This window comes from Phacochoerus africanus, chromosome 1 (genome assembly GCF_016906955.1).
Source record: "Phacochoerus africanus isolate WHEZ1 chromosome 1, ROS_Pafr_v1, whole genome shotgun sequence".
NCBI lineage: Eukaryota > Metazoa > Chordata > Mammalia > Artiodactyla > Suidae > Phacochoerus > Phacochoerus africanus.
Genome location: NC_062544.1, coordinates 62,338,350 through 62,357,109, shown reverse-complemented (window position 1 = coordinate 62,357,109; position 18,760 = coordinate 62,338,350). Strand labels below are relative to the sequence as shown.

Below are 18,760 nucleotides of genomic sequence, written 5' to 3'. Positions count from 1 at the left end.
TTTTTTTTTAAACTACTGTACCTGTGGCATATGGAAGCTCCTGGGCCAGGGGTTGAACCAGAGCTGCAGCTGCAGTCTATGCCACAGCCACAACACCGGATCTGAGACACATCTGCGACCTGTGCCACTGGTTACAGCAATGCCAGATCCTGAACTCACTGAGTGAGGCCAGGTATTGAATCCACAACCTCATGGAGACAACGTTGGGTCCTTAACCCAATGAACCATAATGGAAACTCCTATTTGTAGTCTTTTTGATAAAAACCATTCTAACAGGTATAAGGTGGTATCTCATTGTGGTTTTAATTCGCATTTTTTTGATGATTAACCCTGTTCAGCATATTTTCATGTGCTTGTCGGCCATCTATACATCTTCTTTCTCTCTTTATTAATCTGTCCCTTTCCCCTTTCCATATTAATCTGTATGTCCCTGATGGGTGTGTGTTTACAGGGGAGGGTTGGTAGCTGATGCTGGCTTATCATTCATTAAACAGGCCTTTATTTGAGTATTTTCCAAACTTGGGTTATTAGCATCCTGCTCATTCTTAAGGTCAGCTGGGAGGCCTGCACTCACTACGGGAGCTCTCAGGGATGCTGGCTAAACCCCACCACCCATAAGACAAACATCTATCACTCATTTTATGACAACATTATATACTACCTCTACTGTTCTTTGTTTCATGTGTGCCAGTTTAGTTTCCATACCTAAAGTCTCCCTATAGTTTCAGTATACATAGGAAATAGAAAATATTTGACCCTTGGCTACCAAATTATCTGCTTGGCAATTTGAGTTCAATTTTATATTATTTCACATATCTTACAAATAAGTTTATTTTTCTACCCTACAATTCCTTAACATTTTGGAATTTTAAAAGAAAAATAAATGTAATAAGAGAAAACTGGAAATATCCGAGCAATAAAGATGTGATTGTGAATGCTCATTTCAATCTATGGGCTTTACTTAGTGAAAAAGGCATTAGGGCAAGCAGTTAGTAGCCAAAGATGGGAAATTAAAAATAAATAAATAAATAAAAGCAGAGAAAATAAGTTATGGTTGGAGTTCCTGTCGTGGCTCAGCAGAAATGAATCTGACTAGTATCCATGACAGTGCAGGTTCAATCCCTGGCCTTGCTCAGAGGGTTAAGGATCTGGCATTGCTGTGGCTGTGGCACAGGCTAGCAGCTGTAGCTCCAAATCAACCCCTAGCCTGGGAACCTCTATATGCCACAGGTGCGGACCTAAAAAGACCAAAAAAAAAAAAAAATTATGGTTATGCTTAAGAATTCACAATGAAGAGTCATTTACTAAAGAAAAGAAGGAAAATAAATATTAAGTTCTAAAATGTATTTTTCTTCCTCTTACCAAATATATACTAGATTTTAAAAGACGTTTTGTTGTTGGTGGTGTTGCTAGTCCACTAGCCAAGAGTGATGAAAAGTTTCATGGTGGAATATAAAATATTATAATTTTAAAAAATCTTACAGAAGCTACTCAGCACTGTGATTTTGCTCTCTGACAGATACACCAGAACTCCAAAAGCATGTGTCGTCATTCCAGGAGAAAGTACCAACAAAGAGAGGCACTATTTAATGGTAAGATGACATTAACCCCGAAGCTCTCTTGCTAATTTAATTTCATGAAACGTAATATGCTACTCTCCTGAGAGATGATAGGAACTAAGAAAGAAATAGCATTTAAAAAAAAAAAAGAAAGAAAGAAAGAAATTAGTATTATCCTATTCTTTCCCACAAGCCAGTAAAGTAAAAATGCATTTTCTGCGTTAAAGACATTATTTTCTTCCCAACTGTTCAAAATACTACATGGGAAAATCTAGTTAACATGGAAAGCAAGAAACAGGGGTCTGAGGTGGAGACAAACCATATTTGGATTGCCTTATGCTTAGAAGAACAATAAAACCACTGGTCAAAGAATAATCGCTGCTTTGAGTCATATACTATTTTGAATGAAGTAATACTGGCATAAATTTTACTTTAATTTCTTTTATAAACTTTCAGGAAGACAGGAACTATGTCTAGGATTTTAATAATCACACAGACTATTATTCAGTGTGTTAAAATGCAGGTCACAGTTCTAAACAGGTTTATTCAATAGTAAGTCTGCCATCCATTAAATAATTTGCCCCATCCAGCATATGTTTTTCTATATCTACATTGTGACTAAACTCTGGCAACAAGCCACAAACAAAATATGGCGATTAAATACCACTGTATTATTATACTGGACAATTCCTAAGCCAGTGTTTTATCTGGGGGCGGGGGGGGGGTGGGGAAGGACAGTGTGAGCTGCTGATCTTTGCCGACTCCAATAGCAAATCTTTTGTTTCTTCTCGCATTGTTTATACTTTCTTTAATCACTCCCTGTTTAAATACTAGCAAGCTCTAAGATGAAATGTTTACAGGGGAGTAAACACTTCATTTGTTTTTGAGAACTGAATCAACAGAGGCATTATGAAATCTAGATTAACTGTAACATTTATACAGCACATTTGGTCTGAGGAATTCAAAGCACTTTAGAAAACACAACAGTCTCCTTGTAACAGTAATTACTCTAAGGTGTCATTTACTCCATAGAAAACCATCTTGGGATGGGCTAAGTCGAAGGGTAACTGCTGGAGTGAGGGGAAGGGCAACACTTTTGTGCCTTTGCATCCCAAGCCTCAAGCGGTGACTGGTAGGGTAGTGCTAGAAGGCACCTTGCAGGTCAGTTGAGCCTTTACCCAGCTTGGGAATTCCTCCGATTCATCACATCTACATGAACACTTGTGTGGAGGAGAGCTACTAGATCTCAGACCCCACTGGAACTATGCATTCCAGGTTAAGCATCTCTGGGTTTTAACTCAAAGCGTTGAAGTCAATAGATTCACTCAGTGGAATTCACATATATTCAAGGCGTGTTGTTATTGTGGTTTTCATGCAAATTACTTATGTATAACAGATTGAAAATTAACTTTGCAGGAGTTCCCGTGGTGGCACAGTGGTTAACAAATCTGACTAGGAACCATGAGGTTGCGGGTTCGGTCCCTGCCCTTGCTCAGTGGGTTAACGATCCGGCGTTGCCGTGAGCTGTGGTGTAGGTTGCAGACGCGGCTCGGATCCCGCGTTGCTGTGGCTCTGGCGTAGGCTGGTGGCTATAGCTCCGATCCAACCCCTAGCCTGGGAACCTCCATATGCCGCAGGAGCGGCCCAAGAAATAGCAACAACAACAACAATAACAACAACAACAACAACAACAACAACAAAAAAGAAAATTAACTTTGCAACTACCATTTCCTTAAACATTAATAAACACTCCATATGTGTTTCTCTGTTGGGCCAATAGATTCTCACACATTATGTCCAACAATGACTCTAGCAATCAAAACAAAACAAAGCTGCTTGATTCGCTTACTTTTCCATTACCAGTCTTCTAGCCCCTCTTTCCCAAAGGTCTTACCGATAACATGGACTACCTGAATGCCACAAATGCCTAATCTTTCAGAGACTTCCTCTGTGGTAACATTTCACTGCAATTTGCATGAGTTAAATATACAGCTGAGAGTTAAGTGGTTAAACAGTGACACTTTTAAAAATGATGGGTGGCATATTCACTTGAAATGGTGCCATCTTTATTTTTTTTAATTTTTATTTTTATTTTTTTGTCTTTTTTGTCTTTTCTAGGGCCGCACCCGAGGCACATGGAGGTTCCCAGGCTAGGGGCCTAATCGGAGCTGTAGCCGCCGGCCTACACCAGAGCCACAGCAACGCCAGATCTGAGCCGCATCTGTGACCTACACCACAGCTCATTGCAATGCCGGATCCTTAACCCACTGAGTGAGGCCAGGGATGGAACCCGCAACCTCATGGTTCCTAGTCAGATTTGTTTACCACTGAGTCATGACGGGAACTCCAATGCCATCTTAAAAGTTAATAATTTTGTAGTTTTGATAGCAGATAGGTTTTGATTTATTAATTTTAAGTCTTCATGTCTTTTTATAAATCCTAGCTGATCCCAAATCACATTAAGATACTAAGCAGTCATTTAAATTTTGCTGATGGCTCTGACCATGACCTTTCCTAACTCCTCTGTTTCCCTATTTCTAGTCAACACGTAAATAACCTGGAATAAAAATAATATCCTGAAGAGTTCCCACTGTGGCTCAGTGGGTTAAGAAACTGACCAGTATCCATGAGGATGCAGGTTTGATCCCTGGCCTCGCTCAGTGGGTTAAGGATCTGGCATTGCCACAAGCTGCAGTGTAGGCTACAGATAAGGCTCGGCTCTGGGATTGCTGTGGCTGTGCCTTAGGCTGGCGGCTGTGGCTCTGATTGGACCCCTAGCCTGGGAACTTCCATATGCTGCAGGTGCAGCCATAAAAATTAAAAACTATATATATCATGAATGGTATTCTTTAATACTTATTTACTAAGCCTTTCCTTTACTAGTTGGAAAGGGAAAGAATTTGAAAGAAAGAGTAGGACCAAAGATCCTCAAAATGATTACAGTTGAAAAAAAAAAAAGAAAGAAAGAAAGAAAGAAAAAGCAGCAGACTCCGACAGAATTCTAATACACAGGGGACTAGAATATGCACCACAAGACAATTGCCAGCAGGATGTCCCGGGGTTACAAGCTGTTCCACAGGTGCAATGACTACTGGCATTCAGGGCAGGGAGGTGCACCTGGGGCTCTGGGTGCTGGGACTGCCATCTGGGGAGGTTCAGACTTCTTCAGTAGGTGACAAGGTGTCACAAAAAGCTTTTAAATGGGTTACAGCTAAGAACAAGAACTGACACTGAAGAAATAGCAAAGTGAGGCCAGGAGAGGCAGTCTGAAGGAAAACCTGGTAGATTCGGCTGCAGGATGGGCAGGAGTGGGAGTGGTTTTCAGGGAGGCTGGGGGAAGAATTCTGTCAAAAGCCCCTACCTGCCTCGCTTCTCCACCTTCAATGCAAGACACAGATTCCCCACACAACCTACTAGCACAATGGCTCTCTCTCTCTTTTCTCAAGTCTAAAATTCTGAGCAAGCTTGCCTGAGAGGAGATATAACCAATGACACTTGAAATTGGATAGTATTTGTTTTACAGATATGCAAATACTTCCAAGGAGTGGAGACTACAGCATCCCACTTTATAACAGCAAACTAAGAAACAAACAGGGAAGAGAGCAAATCGTTTCAAGTGAACTCAATTAGTATATAACTGACCTATCATCCCTAAACAACCACCAGAGGCCTCCTTGGCCCCAGAGCAGTCTTGTGTGCATGTTTTGCTTGTGACCTCCACTGAAGCACTTAGCAGAGTCTTTCAAAGATTAAGTTATTTATGTTTATGGCACTCTTACCGAACCCCAGGTAGTCACACCTCCTGCTGAGTGGGTCCTTTGTCTTACTTGCCTCGGGATCCCCTTAAAATACCCACAAACTGCCTCAAACTCAAAAGACACTGGATGGAATGACTGTTGGAGTAAATCTGTCTGAAGCTTCTTCAGTGCAGCTCCTAGGGCCGTGCAGAGCTGGGGCCACCAGACAGCAGCAGCCCAGCAGCAGCCAGCCAGCCAGCCACTAAGGCTACAAGGTTCATTCTGAACAGAAACTTGGGGTCAACTCAACATCAGCAAAAAAGATCAGACACAGGGCAAGAGGCACTCAGCACAAGCAGCAAAGGCTGGAAGTCAAAGGACAAGAGAGATCATCTGTTTATTCAGTATTAATGCTAACACTTTCAAAATGATAAATTCAGAAAGAACACAGTTTCTCAGCTAACATTCCCTTTGCCACAGTAAGAAAGCCATCTCTTTGTAAAAGAACAAAAGAAAACATAAGTCATGAGGTTTAAACAATGCCATCAAAAGATATAATCTACACAGCTGCAACTGTGGTTGGGGTAGATGAGACAAAAGCTCCTTTACACCCGTGCTTTCAACATGGACAAGGAAGTGTCTATGGCATGTGCAGCCTTCCTAAAGGGGCAGCAGGGGACCTAGGGTTCCACTTATTAAAATACAGAACCGACCATCTAGAGACTCCACAATATAGCAGGGCAAAGTGAAATGAAACCACGGCCACACCATCCCTGAGGGTGTGATTAAGGGCTCCTCTAATCAGACAGTCCTTTTCTGATCTTAGACTCTCACAGCACACAGCAGTGAGGCCTGTGATCATCTTCAAACTGGAATTTTAAAGTTTCGCCCAGCTTTTCTTTTTACCTCTTGATTGAAGAGGAAAGACGGCTTGGTTTATGATAACCTCAAAAGAGAGCAACCTCAAGGCAAGTCTATCTGAAAAGGACAGTGATGTAGGAAGCAAAAGGTAGAAAGGCAGCTGTGTGAGCTTGGCTGGGCACTCACTGGGCTGTGGAGGCCAGTTACCAGCGGCTGCAGTTGTCTTAACTCTCTGTCACTTCTCACCCTGCTCCACCCACTTTTCATTCTTCTCAATCTGGACCCCAGGGGGGACAAGCCTGGCCATTTAACTTTTCACTGACTCATTTTGAAAAGAAAGCCCTCCCCCCCCCGCCACGCAATCCCCTCTACTGGCTTTCAAAATAGAACCTGCTGTACTTGACACACAAAAGTAAGCCTCCTGAGAGCAACATCACAGTCTCATCAGTCATTAGGCATTTGCTTCTGTTCAGTTTTCCAGGGTGTTAATGAGTTTATATACACCTAGTCCACTTCCTTTTCAGATTCTTCAGGGGCAGAAGGCCAAACAAAAGTGAGAATATTAATATATGAAGGCATCTTTTGAAATCAAGAAATAAAATAGGGGAAGCTAACATATAAAACCTTCCAACCTATTATATAAGGCTAGTATTATTCTAATAATGAAATCAGACAAAAACATCATAGGAAAGGAAAACTACAGACCAAAAATCCTCAACAGAATACTAGCAAACTAAATTCTAAATAAACATACCACATAAAAAAGATAATATACCATGAACAAATGTGATGAATCCCAGGAAGGCAAGGTTGGTTTAACACCCCAAAATCAATTAACATAATATATACCAAGTGAATAGAAATAATGAAAAAAACACACGACCATCTTAATACAGGCAGAAAAAGCATTTGACAAAATTCAATACGCTTTCATGACGAAAACCTTCAGCAAACTAGGAACAGAAGGGACTTTCATCAACCTTATAAATAGCACCTATGAAAAACCCACAGCTAACATCATACACAGTAGTAAAGGAATCTTTTCCATTTAAGAAGAATGCAAGGATCTTCTCTTACCACTTCTATTCAATACTGTACTAGAGACTTTAACTAGGGCAACTAGGTTAAGAAGAAGAAGTAAAAGGCACCCAGACTGGAAAAGAAAAAGAAAAACTACCTCTATTTCCAGGTGAAATGATAATCTATATAGAAAACACTAAAGAATCTACTAAAAAACTATCGTATCTGACAAATGAGCTCATCAAGGTTGTAGGGTTCAAAAGCAATAATCAAAAATCAATTACACTTCTATATATACAATGACCAGTCCAAAAATAAAATTAAGAAAATAATGTCATTTACAATAGCATCAAAAAAGAATAAAATACTTAGGAATAAATCTAACAAAAGGCACATAAAATGTATATGCTGAAAACTCAAAAAATCATTCTTAAGAAATTAAAGAGGATTTCCCATAGTGGCTCAGTGGTTAATGAACCCAATTAGTAACCATGAGGTTGCAGGTCAATCCCTGGCCTCACTCGGTGGGTTAAGGATCTGGCATTGCTGTGAGCTGTGGTGTAGGTTGCAGACGAGGCTCGGATCCCACGTTGCTGTGACTGTGGCATAGGGCAGCAGCTGTATGTCGGATTGGACCCCTAGCCTGAAAACCTCCATAGGCCACAGGTGCAGCCCTAAAATGACAAAAGACAAAAAAAAAAAAAAAGAAAGAAAGAAATTAAAGACAAATAAAATTAAAGACATCTAATGTTGGAGAAAGAGAAGGCAATATTAAGAAGATGACTTAATATGAAGATGGTAATCATTTAAAAATAGATGTAGAGATTCAACACAATTCCTATCAAAATCCCCTCTGGCTTTTTTGTAAAAATTGATAAGCTAATTCAAAAATTCATATGGAAATGTAATAGATCTAGAATAGCCAAAGCAATGTTTTTTGTTGTTTTTTTTTTTAAATAAAGTTGGAGAAGAGATCTTGCATTTTTAGATTTCAAAGCTTACTACAAAGCTATAGTAATCAAGACAGTGTGGTACTTAAGGACCGACATATAGATAGATCAATGGAATAAACTAAGAATCCAAAAATAAACTCTCAAATACACTGTCAATTGATCTCCAATAAGAGTGCCAAGATGATTTAGTGGGGAAAGATTAGCCTTTTCAGGAAATGGTGCTTAGACAACTGGATATCCAGAAGTAAAAGAATACAGCTGGACCACTATTTCATACCACATATAAGAATTAATTCAGAACAGACCAAATACTTAAATATGACAGAAAAAACATAAAGCTCAAAGAAACAGAGGCAGGAGTTCCCGTTGTGGCACAGCAGAAACAAATCCAACTAGGAACCGTGAGGTTTTGGGTTCAATCCCTGGCCTTGCTCAGTGGGTTAAGGATCCAGCGTTGCCATGAGCTGTAGCATAGGTCACAGACGTGGCTCGGATCTAGCGTTGCTGTGGCTTTTGGTGTAGGCCAGCAGCTGTAGCTCCGATTCGACCCCTAGCCTGGGAACCTCCATATGCCTCGGGTGCGGCCCTAAAAAATAAAGGAAAAAAAAAAAAAAGAAACGGATGTAAACCTTTGTGACTTAGATTAGGCAATGGTTTCTTAGACATATACCAAAAGCAACAAAATTTATCTAGTATTTTGAATTCATCAAAACTTTTGTGCTTCATTAAAAGAGTGAAAAGATGGTCCATAGAATGAGAAAAAAAAATTGCAAATCATGTATCTGATAAGGGATTTGTGTCTGGAATATGTAAAAAATGATTATAATTCAATAATTAAAAATAACGATTAAAAATGAGAAAAGGACCTGAACAGATTTTTCTCCAGTGAAAATATACAAATGGCTCATAAGCACATAAAAAGATGCTCAACATCATTAGCCATCAGGAAAATACAAACAAAACCACGGTGAGATAACACTTCCTACCAACTAGGATGCCTAGATTTCAAAAGACAGACAACAGCAAGTGTTAAGAAAGATGTGAAGAAATCAGAACCTGCATTCATTGCTGCTGGGAATATAAAATGGTGCAGCTACTTTGGAAACAGTAGCAGCTCCTTAAAGGAAAGTTGAAACAGAGTTACCATATCACTGAGAAATTCCACTCCTAGGTTTATACCCAAGAAAAATCAAAACATATGTCCATACAAAAACCTGTACACAAATATTCAAGCAACATCATTCATAACAGCCAAAAAGTAAAAACAATAAATGACTATTAATTGATGACTGGATACATAAAATGTGGTCTACTCATACCTTGGAACATTATTCAGCAATAAGAAAAAAAATGAAGTATTGACAAACACTATAACATGGATAAATCTTTTAAACATTATGTTAAGTAAAATAAGCCAGTCACAAAGAAACACATATTATATGATAACATTTATACATAATGTTCAGAATAGGCAAATCCATAAAGATTGAAAGTGGATTTTTTTTTTTTTTTTCTGAAAGTGGATTTTTAAGAAGACTGGTGGCTACCCCAGGCTGGGCAGGCTAAGGGAAATGGGGAGTATGGAGTTTCTTTTTGAGGTGATGAAAATGCTCTAAAATTAGATCGTGATCATGGTTGTACCATTTTGTGAACATGCTAAAAATCACTGAATTGCATACTTTAAATGGGTGAATTGTATGGTATGTGAATTATATCTCAATTAAGCTGTTACCTAAAAAAATCTACTTTACCTTGAAGGAGTTGGATCATCTTGGCCAAGGCGTGACATAATATTTATTAAGGTGTTAATTCCTATTAAAAAAATTCACAAGTAAATAATGTTAGACATAGTCTAGAACCATCATATGACAGGTAGAAAGAAATTATCTATATCATCCCAATTTGACTTTAAAAGATTTAATATCTGCATATCCGCAAGTCTGATCAACTTACGTACTTTCATCCACTCTTAGAACTCTAAGTCTCTGCTTTAAGTAAAGGTTACTACATATGGGTCAGGAAGCAATAAAGAATGAGAGAATGAAACCATCACCATGGAACCATCCCTGGTGGAAATTTAATTTACAATAGGGGTAACAGAACAAAATACAAGAGTGAAATGCAAACATACCTTTTTTCCGCATGTGCATGTGATGAACTTTTCTGTCTCCATATTTGGGTTGTCGAATTCCACAGTTGGACAATGAATTCCTGGCATGATCAGGATTCATCCCAAAATTTAAGTGATGACTTGGGTGAGTCATGGCCAGCTAAAATGCCAGTGAAATAAACTCAGTCTTAAAAATTCAACTAGAAGCACCATCCTTATATCATCTCAAATGAAACACAAAAGAGATCTGTTTATCCAGTCAAAAGTTAAGCCCTGATCTTTCCATCTTATTTCGTCTAGTGTCAAATTTTCAGAGCTTTGGTGCAAGCCCTCTTCTGCAAACAAACCTAAAAATCCACATGCTTCAGATAAGAATCAGATAAATATGCAGCACCTGGGAAGAAGAGCCATAAAGAAGGAAAAGCTGAAAGAAGGGTTCAGGTTTGACAGGCAAATTTTAGCTTGAGTCTATTTCCTTAGAGATAGCCTCCCAAAAAAAGGGAGAAAAGGGGCCTGAAAGTGGCAATCAGAGTGGGGTAATGGAGAAGGCGGTTTCTAAACGTCCTCATCATCTCCCAGAATGGAGACTCTCAATACTCCATTTGTAACCTGCAAGAAGAATCACTCCTATCTTGCTATTATGTGAATGTGCAGGAGAGTAATTCTTACCTGTAACAGACAACGATCTTGGAAAGTATATCCTATCAACTTGTCCAGATGCATTAGGCACTGGTGGTAGCGAATATGATGGGTCAAAACAGGCAGCATCATCGCATGCTAGGAAAAAAAACACATTTCAATTTTTTTTTACTCTCTAAAAACGTATACAAACACTTCATTTATTTCACAATAAAGAACCATTTTCACATCCCCAACTTCATCTCACAGTCTTATCGGTTTATTGGCTACATGACCTCCTGGCAGATTCTCTCTGTGAGGGGTGGTAGACTGCAGTGGTTAGAGGCATGGTCTCTGGAACATGAATGCCTGGGTCAAAATCCTGCTGTCACTCATTCATCATTGGAGTCAGGGAAAGTTACTACCTCTGTTTCAGTTTCCTCACCTATAAAATGGGGATAATCAGTGTAGCTACTTTCAAGACCACTTAAAAGGATTAAATGCAAAAAATATAAAAGTTTTATTAGAACAAGGTCTGTTAGTTCTCATTCAGATAGGAACACCCTGGTTCATCAGTACCCAGCAGTGTAATCTCAAGGAAGTCATAAGAATTTCTGTCTATCATTGTCTATTCTCCTTGTCCATCGTTATTTCTGAAGCTTTGTCAAGATCAAGACACTTCTGAGAATCTAAGGAAAATGACTCTCCCCAGAAAAACGCCTATGTGCATAAGCATGCATAAACTGTATGGAATTTTAATGCATTCATAGATATCTAAAGCACAGCACTATCCTCCAGGTAAGAACTTTTCAGCCAGATCATCTCAAAAGGCCATTCTAGGTTTAATACTCAATCTAAACAAATGGGAACATTTGTTTTTTTGTTTTTTTTTTTCTTTTGTGGCTGCCTGTGGCATATGAAGTTCCCAGGACAGGGATCAAATCCAAGCCAGAGTTGCGACCTACACCACAGCTGTGGCAACATAGGATACTTAACCCACTGCACCAGGCCAGGGACCAAAGCTGGGTCCCTGACACTACAGACACACTGTCAATCCCACTGTGCCACAATGAGAACTCCTGATAAAACTACCAATACAGCTAAATCACCTGAGGACACAGAACTTTTATTTCTGTTTTAATCACTTTTCATTTGGCTATAGATTCCTTACTGGGAGATGATTTCACAAAGGGCATATCTTTTTTTTTTCTTTTTTTAATAACATTTCCCTAGAACTCAAGAGAATGAAGGGGTCATTCATCAGAACTTGGAGGATGCTCAGCCCACAGAATGACTGACATATACTTTATATCATTTTAGTCTTTGAAGTATTTTAAGCTGGCATTGTTTAAAAATACATGATAATGGATTTGCTTAAAACTAATAGAAATCAGTTCCCTGTATTAACTTATAAAGAAAGATTAGTTCTCCCAAATATAATCTCCAATCAACAGAAAGTCTTTCTGGTTCAACTCAATAAATACACGTGTAGCACCTCCCTGCGCAAGGCTTAAAGTAGCTGTGGAAAAGAAAAAAGATGAAGACATTCTTTTTGCACCTGAGGGCTTCCCAGAGATACACCGTTCTGATTCAAATTATTGGCATTTCATCCACTTTGTTTTTATAAGTGCTGTACTAAAAAACACAATAAAATGGAAACGGAGTGTAGCCAAAGCAAAATAGTTTTCCAGGCACATAACTGCAGGGGACTCAAGGGTATTGATGCTAAAAACTCAAGGAGGATGGGTCATGAAGACCATGCAGTATAGCTACATTTCTAAAATATGAGCTCAAACTGGTTAATTGTTCTAATACCTCCAGTGAGAGATGAGTCATTACCTGTTAAGGAAATAACACGATTTTAGAGGACTCTGATTATTAGAAAATTATTAATAAATCCCAATCTGTCTCTTTGGAGGTGTACCCGTTTGAACTTAGTTCTATCCCTGGAAACAAACAACAAACCTCCCATCTTCTCATAACTAAGTCTTATTTTCTTTAACCTTACTCATGTGAACCAGCTGTGAGTCCCTCCACCACTTCCTTTAACCTCGCTCCAAACAGAGCCAGTTTCTCTTTCCAAGTCAGTCTGTTTCTCATGAATGGCACAGAAAGGTACATATGACCCATGTCCATCTGTACCCGTGACAAACACGTCTCCATGTCATCTACAAGACTATTATAATCTCCAGTTCAGTTTTTTAAATTATCAATCTTTGCAACTTGAAACATACACAATCATGAGCATCTCTTTCCTGGCCCCTTAATGCCTAGAAACAGCTTTCATTTTAAAAAGCTCCTTTGGGGAGTTCCTGTCGTGGCTCAGCAGAAACGAATCTGACCAGGAAAAAGGAAGTTTCAGGTTTGATTCCTGGCCTCGCTCAGTGGGTTAAGGACCCGGCGTTGCCATGAGCTGTGGTGTAGGTCACAGACGCAGCTCGGATCCTGCGTTGCTGTAGCACTGGCATAGGCTGGTGGCTATAGCTCCGATTAGACCCCTAGCCTGGAACCTCCATATGCCACAGGTGAGGCCCTAAAAAAGGCAAAAAGAAAAAAACAAAAACAAAAACAAAAAAACAGCTCCTTTGGAAGAATGTGAGGAAATCGCAATGCTCAGTTTGTACATCTATTCAAATTCTCCGTTAAAAATAAAGCAACTAGAATAGCCAAATAGACCTGTGAGAAATATCTAGATTAAAACTAGATTTCAAGTTACCCCCATGAGCGCCAAAGTAAGTGTAGCTGAGGACAAAAACCTGGGTGGGCTCAGCATCTGAGAGAGAAAAGACAAGGAGGGCTGCAGGGCTCCTGATGGGTCTGAGAATGGGAGAGCCGCAGATGGACATGAAGTCATTGGAACTGTGACCAAAACTGCAGAGGGCGCTGCAGAGTCCAATTCACTGGAGGAGTATAAGAGGGGTGTCTAACAGTAGGGGAGAAGCCTGGACCTTAAAAATGCTCAAATTAAACAGTGAAGTTCCCTTCCAGGGGAAAGCTCCATAAAGACAGTACTGGGAGTAAGAGCCACATTGAGCAGGAGAGAAATGATAAAGGGCAAAATAAAAAGAAAATCCAGATAAAACTAGGGGGAAAAAACAAAGGAGTAGGTCTTTGATGAAGCCATTTTTTAAAAATCACTTTACAAAAGTAATAGAAGGGGCTCTAGAACAAAGAAAACTCTTTTGGCTTATATTTCCTCCCCTAAAAGTCCAAGAAAACATTTCACTTATTTTACATGTTTTATCTTAAAAAGCAATAGAAAAGAATCATGGTTAAAACCTACCCAAAGATTTCATAAGAAAATGAGAAAAGGAAAAGAATTTGATACTTCTGATAATTAAAAAATGCCAGAAGGAGTTCCCATCGTGGCTCACTGGTACTGAACCCGACTAGTATCCATGAGGATGCAGGTTCAATACCTAGCATCTCTCAGTGGGTTGAGGATCTGGCATTGCCGTGAGCTGTGGTGTAGGTCGCAGGGTCGGCTCAGATCCCACGTTGCTATGGCCGTGGCATAAGCCGGCAGTTGAAGTTCTAATTTGACCTCTAGCCTGGGAACTTCTAAACACCTTGAGTGCTGCCCTAAAAAGCGCAAAAAAAAAAAAGTCAGAAAAGCAGATCAACAAAATCGATGAAAGCTGTAACCTATTATTTCAAGACAAGCTAAACAAAATTAAGAACATAATAGGAGTTATAAAAGAAAGTATTAATAAATACTCTATTAATTTGGAAAAGAGATGACTAGAGGAAAGGAAGATCTGAAATGACAAAACTCAGTAAAAAGACACAGAAGAATATAATGATTCCAAGAACATAGACCAGAGAGAAGGAACAAAACAGCAAATTAACCTATGAATGGTGCTGTTGAAAAATAAAAGGTGGAAAAGAGAAAAACTTGGAGGAAAAAAAAAAACTAAAAATCAGAAAGAAATGAAGGATTCGAGAGAAAAATGATAGATATGAAAAATATACAGAGAAGATGCAAGATGCATATATTAGGAGTCCTTTAAAAAAAAAAAAAAGGGTTGCTGTTGTGGCTCAGCAAAACAATCCCGACTAATATCCATGAGGATGTGGGTTTGATCCCTGGCCTTGGCTCAGTGGGTTAAGGATCTGGCATTGCCGTGATGCAGCTCAGATCTGGCACTGCTGTGGCTGTAGCATAAGCCAACAGCTGCAGCTCCTATTCGACCCCTACCTACTCTGGGAACTTCCACATCCAGGGATGGGGAGCATTAAGAAATGTTTTATCCAAGTCCATGATTTTCTTTTCTAAGGAGATGTTCATTTGTGCTGGATATTAGATTCCAGTTATAAGTGATATCATATGGTATTTGTCTTTGTCTTTTTGGCTCATTTCACTCAGTATGAGATTCTCTAGCTCCATCCATGTTGCTGCAAATGGCATTATGGACTTGGAGAAGAGACTTGTGGCTGCCTGATGGGAGGGGGAGGGAGTGGGAGGGATCGGGAGCTTGGGCTTATCAGACACAACTTAGAATAGATTTACAAGGAGATCCTGCTGAATAGCATTGAGAACTTTGTCTAGATACTCATGTTGCAACAGAAGAAAGGCTGAGGGAAAAATGTCATTGTAATGTATACATGTAAGGATAACCTGACCCCCTTGCTGTACAGTGGGAAAATAAAAAAATAAATAAATAAATAAATAAATCTAAAAAAAAAAGAAATGTTTTATAATCTCTTAAATAATCAACTTGACTTATCATCGAGATCACCAGATTTTGAACAGACTGTTGAACATTCTACTCATTGTTCTTATGATACCTTAATATGTTATGTTGGTTTGGGAGAAACACTAGCAAACAGAAAAACTGTGTGATATGGCTCCACGTGGCCCTAAGAAAGAATGAATGGAAGTAAAACATTCACTTCTGAAAGTGTCTGGAGGAAAAAAAAAAATTGGTCAATTCGCAAAATAACTGAGGGCTTGGTGGATGGACCAGCTACCACTGCAGATGATTATTTACAAAGTATTTAGCAATATTGCATCAATAGCAGTTTATCTTAACACAAAAACATTTAGCTTCACATGGTAAATGAATTACATAGCAATACCTTTTAATGATAGGATTAAATTGCACTGTTCAATACAATAATTAAATGCCAGCATTGATTTTTTTAAAAAATTCATTATGATGAAATGAATACCTAAGAGTGTCTGAACTTATTTCAATACATGCTACCATCAAAACAGGTAAGTGGCAGCCTGGAAATATTCTTCCAAAAGGTTGAACATAGCAAATTGCATTACCTGACTCCAGCTTGTGTATTCATTTCCTTTACTGTAATTCCCATAGAGCAGAACCAATATCAATCATAACAAAAGAATCAAGTGAAGAGTCAAAGAACATGCTGGGTTTGGGGGGGTCTTTAATCTGGTAAAAATTCCCCCCGAAAGGAAAACAAAAATACTTATTAGTGAGCCAGTTATATATAGCTGAAATGTTCCTCTATTAAGTTCACTCAAGGAAAAAAATATCATTTGGCTCAGATATGAAATGCTTCCGTTCATTATTGCCTTCAGTTCTCTGCAGTGTAAGTCTGAGTCATAAGTCTAGAAAGTCTGCACACACCACCTTCAGGAATCTGCCCAGGGAGCTGCTGGAGTATCTCTTTAGACAGGCACCTACCCATGTGCTCAGCAGGCAGACACATCTGAAGAATAGACTTGCCGTCACTCAATGTGCAGAGACACAACCGAGTATTGCTCAGGCAGCGCCTCACATGCCCCCACTATGCACGTGCGTGTACACACACAGACACACACACACATACACACAACTAAACAAGACAACAGGAAAACTGACACAAAAACAAAACCCCAAGGATAGAAAACAACTTCTGGTGGTGTGCCATTTAGCTACAAGGTAAAAGGTTGTGTAGAAACTTCTCAGAATTAGGAAAACTCCAGTGCCAGATGCCTTTTAAAGGAAGGCATGTGTGGGTATAATTGTGTTCTCAGAAGCATCATCACCTGACAGACATCAGAACGGATGCCAGTTTTCCAGAATCCTTGGCTACTCAGCTCCACTGTTACCTCTCGCCTCATGGTATTCTTCTGTCGTATTTTTTGGAGCGCTTCCTAGAAAAGAACTCATTATGATGAATAACCTGACAGTTCTAAAGAAACATTAAGCTAAACAGCAAGCATTAGTAAATAAGTTGGATTCATTTAATATCACGTTCAGGTAGTCAAACTTCTTCATGCCAAATTACTTTTTTTTTTTTTTTAAATGCTCAAAGCCATGGGGATAAGCCAGCTTTTCCTGGTAAATGGATAAGAAAACAATTTAAACCACATCGACTACTCTGGTGAGTTTAAAAAAAAAAAAAAAAAAAGTCTTTTACTGAAAAAGAAACAAAACGTGGTGCTTGGAATTTGAACCAAGCCTTATGTTAAGCATTTACACCTAAGACAGACAATCAGTAAATTAATCAGAAACCCATGTAACTCTCAAAGTGGTCTTCTAATTTGCAAACCCTTACAAAAACTCTTGTGGCAAGGGTACATTTTACTAAAAAGAGACAATGATCCAAAACTTCTGCAAGACATAAACAGGAATAGACTCTTCCCTTTTACTACCACTCTTTAAATAATTAATGATAAAAAACAGTTTTATACTTGTACACTAATTCAATAAAAGTCTCAAAGGAATTCATAATAATAACAGGAAACACACCACCACCTCCACTATTATAGTTCAAATACCACTGAAGGAAAGTTAGCTGGAATATTTCAAAGTCCACCCAGCCACGTTTTTCTCTGGGTACACCAACAAAAGGACATTTTGGTAGGCCTCTCTCAGCCTTGCTTCCCTCCTTTACAATGAAGCTGACTGGTTCAAGTCACAGAAAGTGACGAGTCAGAATTCAAACACTTTTCCTGGCTTCAAAACCATGCTCTTAACAACACCTATGTTGGAAGACAAAACCTATGTTGACACCAAATTCATTTATTCTTAAAACTAAAACTAAAACATAAATGATCCTAGAATATGGATAATGCTACACATTAAAAATGAAGTGGAAATGAATTTAAAATGAATGGCATTTGGGATATAAAACTTTACAAATAAGTTCACCCTACTAAACTAACAAACATATGGAAGACAATCTTTACAACCTTAGGACCAGGAAATCTGAATAAGACTCAAAGTGGCTATATGCAGACTAATTAATAATAAAGGCAGACCCAGGAAGTTTTAAACTTCCTTTAATATCTATAGAAGCTATATTTATCCCTATTTCTGTTTTTTAAAAAAATGGTCTATTTAGGGGGGGAAATGGCCCCTTAAATACTAAAATATGAAAGAAAGTCAATCTGCATACTAATGTGAGGAGGGGAGAAGAGTGTGGTTTTTCAAAGTATTCTTCCTTCTTATTGTAGAAGTGTGGTGTAACAACAATCTCAAAATGAACCCGAAGTGCAGCATCATCAATCGCAGAAGAAGCAGCTCTAATACCAACCTCCCTCTGTGCCAGCTTCTGTTTGTCGGTTTGTTTGACTTTGGGACTATTTGCTAGGAGGTGGCGAAGTTTCACATAACTCTTCCACAGTTTTTGGTACCTAAGGGAAAGGACAGACAGACATCTCAGGCAAAAAGAAGGCAAACCTAAAGTGCAATAAAGGCGGGTGCTCTAACAGGCCTGCTCAATCATAAACTGCCTTCTTGTGAATCTCCTTAACGGCCACAGACCTTCATTCTCAGGAAGGACATGTTTTGAGGGGTTGAGGAGCAAGATGACCAAGAGTCATCTGGAACCTACTAATGAAGCTGATTTTTGCTTATTTGGGTTAAAAATACAGTATCACTATACGGGGGAATCTCTCCGGAAAAAAATTCCAAAGGAGACACAAAAAACAATAGAAACATATGG

General features: G+C 39.0%; 1 protein-coding gene across 5 annotated transcripts in view; it reads right to left on the bottom strand.

Moving 5' to 3' along the window:
• DROSHA (drosha ribonuclease III) overlaps nt 1-18,760 on the bottom strand; it is a 120,786-nt gene that overhangs the window by 40,939 nt on the left and 61,087 nt on the right. For all 5 annotated transcript variants that reach the window (XM_047767682.1, XM_047767665.1, XM_047767673.1 and 2 more), the window contains 5 exons: nt 18,350-18,449; nt 16,857-16,964; nt 10,910-11,017; nt 10,262-10,400; nt 9,882-9,942 (listed from right to left, as the gene is read on the bottom strand). In XM_047767682.1, the coding sequence (XP_047623638.1) occupies nt 9,882-9,942; nt 10,262-10,400; nt 10,910-11,017; nt 16,857-16,964; nt 18,350-18,449 (516 nt within the window). The remainder of the gene's footprint in view (nt 1-9,881; nt 9,943-10,261; nt 10,401-10,909; nt 11,018-16,856; nt 16,965-18,349; nt 18,450-18,760) is intronic.